The sequence below is a fragment of the Pundamilia nyererei genome, unplaced genomic scaffold (genome assembly GCF_000239375.1).
Source record: "Pundamilia nyererei isolate P.nyererei 1_Seehausen unplaced genomic scaffold, PunNye1.0 scaffold00018, whole genome shotgun sequence".
NCBI lineage: Eukaryota > Metazoa > Chordata > Actinopteri > Cichliformes > Cichlidae > Pundamilia > Pundamilia nyererei.
In genome coordinates this window covers 5,393,736-5,399,980 of record NW_005187419.1, presented here as the reverse complement: position 1 = coordinate 5,399,980, position 6,245 = coordinate 5,393,736, and the positions used below count along the sequence as shown (strand labels likewise).

General features: G+C 39.4%; 2 protein-coding genes across 2 annotated transcripts in view; both read left to right on the top strand.

Moving 5' to 3' along the window:
• rpl27 (ribosomal protein L27) overlaps nt 1-967 on the top strand; it is a 3,627-nt gene extending 2,660 nt beyond the window's left edge. The window contains exons 4-5 of the mRNA XM_005726288.1: nt 449-559; nt 876-967. Of these exons, the coding sequence (XP_005726345.1) occupies nt 449-559; nt 876-924 (160 nt within the window). The 3' untranslated portion in view covers nt 925-967. The remainder of the gene's footprint in view (nt 1-448; nt 560-875) is intronic.
• Nucleotides 968-2,421: 1,454 nt separating this feature from the next.
• The window catches only part of ifi35 (interferon-induced protein 35), a 4,517-nt gene continuing 693 nt past the window's right edge, over nt 2,422-6,245 (top strand). Inside the window, exons 1-8 of the mRNA XM_005726309.1 lie at nt 2,422-2,475; nt 2,814-2,840; nt 3,038-3,112; nt 4,347-4,505; nt 4,997-5,113; nt 5,199-5,343; nt 5,983-6,092; nt 6,177-6,243. Of these exons, the coding sequence (XP_005726366.1) occupies nt 2,826-2,840; nt 3,038-3,112; nt 4,347-4,505; nt 4,997-5,113; nt 5,199-5,343; nt 5,983-6,092; nt 6,177-6,243 (688 nt within the window). The 5' untranslated portion in view covers nt 2,422-2,475; nt 2,814-2,825. The remainder of the gene's footprint in view (nt 2,476-2,813; nt 2,841-3,037; nt 3,113-4,346; nt 4,506-4,996; nt 5,114-5,198; nt 5,344-5,982; nt 6,093-6,176; nt 6,244-6,245) is intronic.

The following is a 6,245-nucleotide window of genomic DNA, read 5'->3' as shown; positions in this document are numbered from 1 at the left end:
TTTCATTTTTAGACTGAGGTATAAAGAGGTCTGACAGTCATCCTGCTGATGCTCTGATGCAGGAATATGTGATGTTCAGCTGTTGATCGAAGATGTGATCAAATTGTAATTTGCAGAACAATGTTGAACAAGAGGAGTCATTTTTATCAAACAGCAGTTAGTTGCTGGTTGACATCAGTGGCTTTTCACCCACACAGGCTGCCTTAAGTGCTTGATGTGTCTGATTCAGTGTAACGTTGAACAAAGTTGATGCAACGCTGAGGGAGAACGTCGACTTGAACATTGAGCAGGTTTATGATCCATTTGTAATTTATGAATCTGGACGCTAGTAAAGCGATACTGATTGTTCATATCGTACAGGTATGAAGGTGCTCAGCAGAGCGAGCTGCAGTCAGCCATTGGTGTCAATTAAAAAAAAAAAGTCTTTAACATGTTTTTACTCCTTCAGATACTCTGTGGATATTCCTCTGGACAAAACTGTTGTGAACAAGGACGTCTTCAGGGATCCAGCTCTCAAACGCAAAGCCAGGCGGGAGGCCAAGGTCAAGTTTGAGGAGAGGTGAGTCTCCCTGATTTCCTTTTGATTTAACATCAGAGGATTTATGTTTCGATTTTAATAAAGTACATCAGGGTTACATTTTTCATGATTTCAAAATGAGTATGTTTTCTAAAGTAGAGTTAAGTGGACAAAAAGTCCGGCGGCAGCACAATCATGGGAAAAAAGATCCCATTATGATCAAAATAAACCCGTTCTTTGATACATTTTGTAATTTCCTCTTAGCAAGCAGTTGGTGTGTGCACGTCCAGATTGTAATCAGTGATGTTTGTTCTGTTTGATCAGAGAAAATGACTTCACCTCCTGTTTGTTGTTTCAGGTACAAGACGGGCAAGAACAAGTGGTTCTTCCAGAAGCTCAGATTCTAAATTCACTCGGTTTCACAAATAAATGTTTAAAAACTGATTTTCACTCTTGACTCATCGTGTTTGTGTGGGGTGGGGTGTGTTTTCTCATACTGAAAATTCATGAAATATTCTTAAGGATTCCATCTGGAAAACTGTGGAAATAGACTTGTAATATTCACCAGCTGCTGAAAAAGTAATCGGAGTTACTCTTGGTTACGAGGACGTAGTCGCACCAAATTACCCTGTAGCATAGTGCAGATGTCTGACCTTGGCACAAAGTCATCACTCACCTTTTTTCAATCTTTGAAACAGGTTGTATGATATCTTAACTGCCTGCTTTCAACAGTGGTTGGAACTAAACGGCACCAATAATGTGAACTTTACAAGACTGATACTGGAATCAGACACGAGTTCATATTTTCTGCTGAAAGAAATCATTCACTGCTGCTTCTGTGTGAATTTGATCAGCTGGAACAGCTAAATACAAACTAAAAGGTTGAACAAAATGTAAGCCTGACTAATTATTCAATGAACGTTTTTAGCATGAAAGATTCTTGAGAACTTTCAGAGGAGTATGGCTCGAATACTTGAACATTCAATGAGGGTGTATGAATGTGGCAGTGAGATGTGGTTGCATTTTTTTTTTTTTTTTTTTTAAGCATCTGAATTAAAGGCAGACTGCAATGATAGAAAATCTTCACTTAGCTGTTGGTACGTTGTATTGTGATCAGAGCTCATCAGACAATTTTTATAGTGTTTAGCAGTTTCAGGAAAATCTAATTTTGATTTTAAGAAACTTGACTGCACATGAGAAATCTTAAATATTGAATATTTGTTCAACATTTTAATATTGAAGTAATTGATCACTGGTTACAGGTGTATTGATGCGGGGATGAACTTTAAACGGGTGGAAAACAATATTTTAAGTTTTTGAAAAACATGAAAATGGCTGAAACAATATTCTTACAAAGATACAATAAAAATATACAGGAAATATCTGGATTTGTCAGCAATCATCAGATCAGACTGATGTGTGCTTTGATCCTGACATAACGTGCCTGCACTGCAATACCTGTTCTCAAGTTCCTAGATTTGCCCCTAACGAATACCATCCACATTATTATATTTAAAAATATATTTGTCTCTTTGGTTTGTAAAATTAAAAAAAAAAGTAATTTAATAATTAATTTTAAAAAAACACGCTGGCATACATGTGCGGACTGATCATCACCGCTAAAACATAAAAGAAAAGGAAATATGACGTAATTTATATGTGTGTGTGTGTGTGTATTTATATTTATTTATATCAGAAGTTAAATGAATCGGAAACTTGAAGATGTTCCAAAAACAGAATCTGAATTATTTTTTCCTCTCATGAAGTGCTTCGCAGCTCATGTAAGGTTCCGTATTTCCCACAGGAATTAAATGCAGCGTTTTGTTTATTTTGGATGCAGCTCCCCCTGCTGGTGGGAAGCGGCATTAATTATACGTAAAGACGCAGGGGATCCTCCTGCGGGGAAAGAGAAACTGAAAGAACGAGTGTGAGTTCAGAGCAGTGATCGTCGGGAGGAGGTAGGTTCACTGCGGCTGCTTTTTAAAAAAATAAGAAATAAACCTTGATAAAAACACGCAAATTCATATCTAATGTGGGTGAAATGTGGGAGTTTTCATCAGAGGCTTGATTTAGGTGATTTATTTCCAGGTTCAGAGTAATTCAACTTACTCAGATGTCATCTGTGTGTGGTTTAAAGCAGGCCTGCGGTACATTTTGTTGTTGTGAAGTTTACTTGAGCTGTGTTTTAGCTGTTTGACTCTCAGTCTGTGTCGATCCTCTGTTAAAAACCTCATTTGGCTGTTCAAGTGAGTGGCAGTGTGTCACATCTGTAATGTTTTGTAAACTTTTTTTCCAGGTTACTTTCACTATGTCGTCAGACGAGGTGAGAGCTCGTTTTGCTTCTTCCTGTTGTTGTTGTCGTTATTATCAAAGCGTTTTAAACCACACGCGTAATGCTGCTCTCCCTGCCAACATTTATTAAGTGTGTTAAAGATATCTATTAACCCACTGTGTTCCACAGCCTGAGTGTAAGGCGTTTACTTACCTTCCGGCATTCCGTGTCTCCATGTTGTGTTTCAGGACTTCTCTCTGGTTCCGGATTCACAATCCGAGGACACCTTGGAGGGGATTAAGGCTTCAATCAAAAACTACAAGGTGCATTGAGAATTTAAGAGTGCGGCTTCATTACACTTGGGCAGTTTACCTCCAGTTACACGCAGGGCTCCTAAACTATTCATATGTCTCTGAATACAACCCAGTCCTAAAATGAGATCCAAGTATGCTGCGGGTGCTTCGGTTACTGTGGTCCTTTTTGTGGAACAAGCCACCTGCTGACCTGAGATCAGTTACATATGTGTGTATATTCAAAAAGCAGACTAAAAACCTTTTTTATTTTGAGACAAGCATTCTAAACGTACACAAGTTTCATGTTTTTATCTTCTGCTTTAAGCATGTTGACTTCCTAAAACTGCCCTATTACCCAAGAGGTTGCATGAACATTTTACCACAGGGGTGGTGTCGCCAAACATAGAAGTGGTTAAAGTTCTGGAGTCAATCCCGATCTGCATCCTGGACATTTTGGGAATATTATTTACTGTTACGAGAAAGATCAGGAGTGCACATTTTGCATCATATGATCACAAACGTATATCAAACTTCTCAAAAAACTGCAAGTTAGCATTCTGAATCCAAGTTCTCGTTCATCCACGCTGTGGAGGGAACACGCTTTTATCACGAAATCATACAATTTAATTAAACCTTCATGGCTTAATGGGTCAAAAATGGAAGAGTATAATAATGTAGACATAATGTAAAGGAGACTTTAACGTATGTTGCACTACAGTGTAGTAATGTCCTTGATGAGATGAGCAGCAATTCTGTTTCTGGTGTTTTAACACAAAACAGGAGAAATGTTTACAATAACCAGCAGGCGCTCGGGTGAAAAGAAAACTGAGTGTGCAGGTGTGTGAGGTCCACTGCATGTCTCTGTCCAGGTCCTGCCTTTGACCATAGGTTCAGCTTTAAAATCAGAAACACTCCCACTAAACGTGTGTGTGTGTGTTGTTCTGTAAACACTGCAGATTGAGCTGCTGTCTATCTTAGCTGAATGCTCACACACAGATTCAGTTTTGGTTAAATAAAGGCTGAAATACATATACACAGCATAAGCATGCTGTATTTATTAGGAGCAGAAGAACAGAACTCAGAAGAGATTGTGTGTTATTAAAATAACTGTTTTAACATTTATTAAACTTCGAGAAGAGTTGTTCTGTTGTTCTGCACAAAATATAACCACAAAAGTTCGTGTTTAAAGAGATGTTACATGTCATGCTGATTAGACATCAATAATAACAACAGCCTGGACTCAGCTCTCCCTCTGTGTCCACAGAAAAAGTATGACCAGCTGATGGAGGAGACAAAGGAGCTGACTAAAACTATACAAGACCGGCGAGATCTGAAGCAGCAGTTCAAACACCGCACTGACAAACTGACCCAGGATCTGGAAGCTGACAAACGCTCCTACAAAGACCAGCTAGCCAATGAAAAGGTAAAGCATGTGTGACATAAACATGCTTATTTCTCAGTGTTACTCTGAGTTTTTCCACCACCATTTAAAGCACTGCGAATAAGTATAGAGTAAAACCCAAGGAATTTCCTCACTGCACTTCCCCTCAAGGGAAAAATGTTGGTCAGATGGCAGAGGTTCAATAACAGGAAGGAAACAAGGAGTCAAGAGGACAGATGATAGTTATTCCATGAATTTTAAGGTTTCACCTTTGAAAACAAGGTGGGAGTTAAATATGAAATGGAAAATTTTAAGTGACAATAACTCATAAAAATATATTAACAATAGGACAAGCAACGCAATGGCATTAAACAACAATTAACAAAATAGTACATGTTATTGTTAATATTGAGTGAATGTAAATACTTGTAATTGCTTTCCTAACAGTGTAAATTAAGAAACTGAATCACTAGAAAACAGCACATTAGAATCCCACAAAACTTTAAATGCTTTTTGATTTCTGTGTCTTCTAGTCGAAGCTGGATCTGCTAAAGCAGGAGGAGCTCAAAGTGGTGGCGGAGATCAAGGAAACTAATGCTGCTATTAAGGAGGAAGAGGCCAATAAGAAGCAGCTGATGCAACAGGCCGACGTACGTTAACCTGACGGGACACACCCCCCTCTGCAGCCCGACACGCCGTGACCTCACCCCGTTAACCTGTACCTGCTGATTTCAGGTGTTCACCTCTGTACCAGAGAGGGACATGGTCTTCAAGGGAGCGACTGGAAATGCAAACAACAAGCAAGAGTTTGAGATGAAGCCACATATCGTTTACCCGATGGATGGCGGGACGGCGCTGATTACCTTCGAGGAGGAAGTCGGTGAGTTTTTGCCAGCACTGGCGTGGTTCAGATTTATCTGCGTTTGTTAAAAGGAAGCAGGTGATCATATCTTATTTTTAACAGAAACATTAAAAAGTGTGCATAAAGTATTAAAATGCTAATTTCCATATTTTTATTCATGCACTGTACCGGAGGAGCTTTGCGTGATTTGCTGTTCAAAATAATCTTTATTTTTCTTACTTTGGGGTTTGGTGCAGGACTTCTAAATTAAACAAGCTGCTTTAGCTCCTCCCCCTTTAACCTTCTGTAGGTGGCTTAAACAGCAGGTAGATGGATCGCACTCACGTTTTTGTGCCACATTCAACAGAAAAATTCAAAAAGTATGTTGATAAATGTATCTACCTTCAGCTGCAGGGCAAAACTGAGCCACTAGGGGGCCTAATGTCACTTTTCAAAACCAGCTACTAAGCTGCAAGCAGGAAGATGCTTTTTGCATCTTATTTGGCTTTAAACTGGAGCCAAATAAAATTATTAGTTCTTTATTATTAGATTATTAGGGCTCCAAAATGAAATAAATAATCTGCAAGATGAATCTTCAGGCTCTCATCATCACTTTCGGCTATTTTCAAAAATATAAATTAAATTTAAAATTCCGGATCTCTCTGTTTCATTTTCCAGTGGCAAGGAAGATTCTGGAACTGAAGAAGCATCAGGTGGATCTGGGAGGAGAGTGCAGCATCACAGTGGAGGCCAGGCCGGTTCATCTGATGCTGCCCAAGCTGGTGGAGGTAAAACAAACGACCACAGCGAATCAAAGACGGCGTCGGCCCAGGTTTAGCTGATCTGCTCACGTGTCCCGTCTGTTCCCGCAGATCGACTCTGAGGTTTCTTCTCAGCGTATTTTAATCTCCAACCTGCCCAGAATGGAGACCGAGACTCTG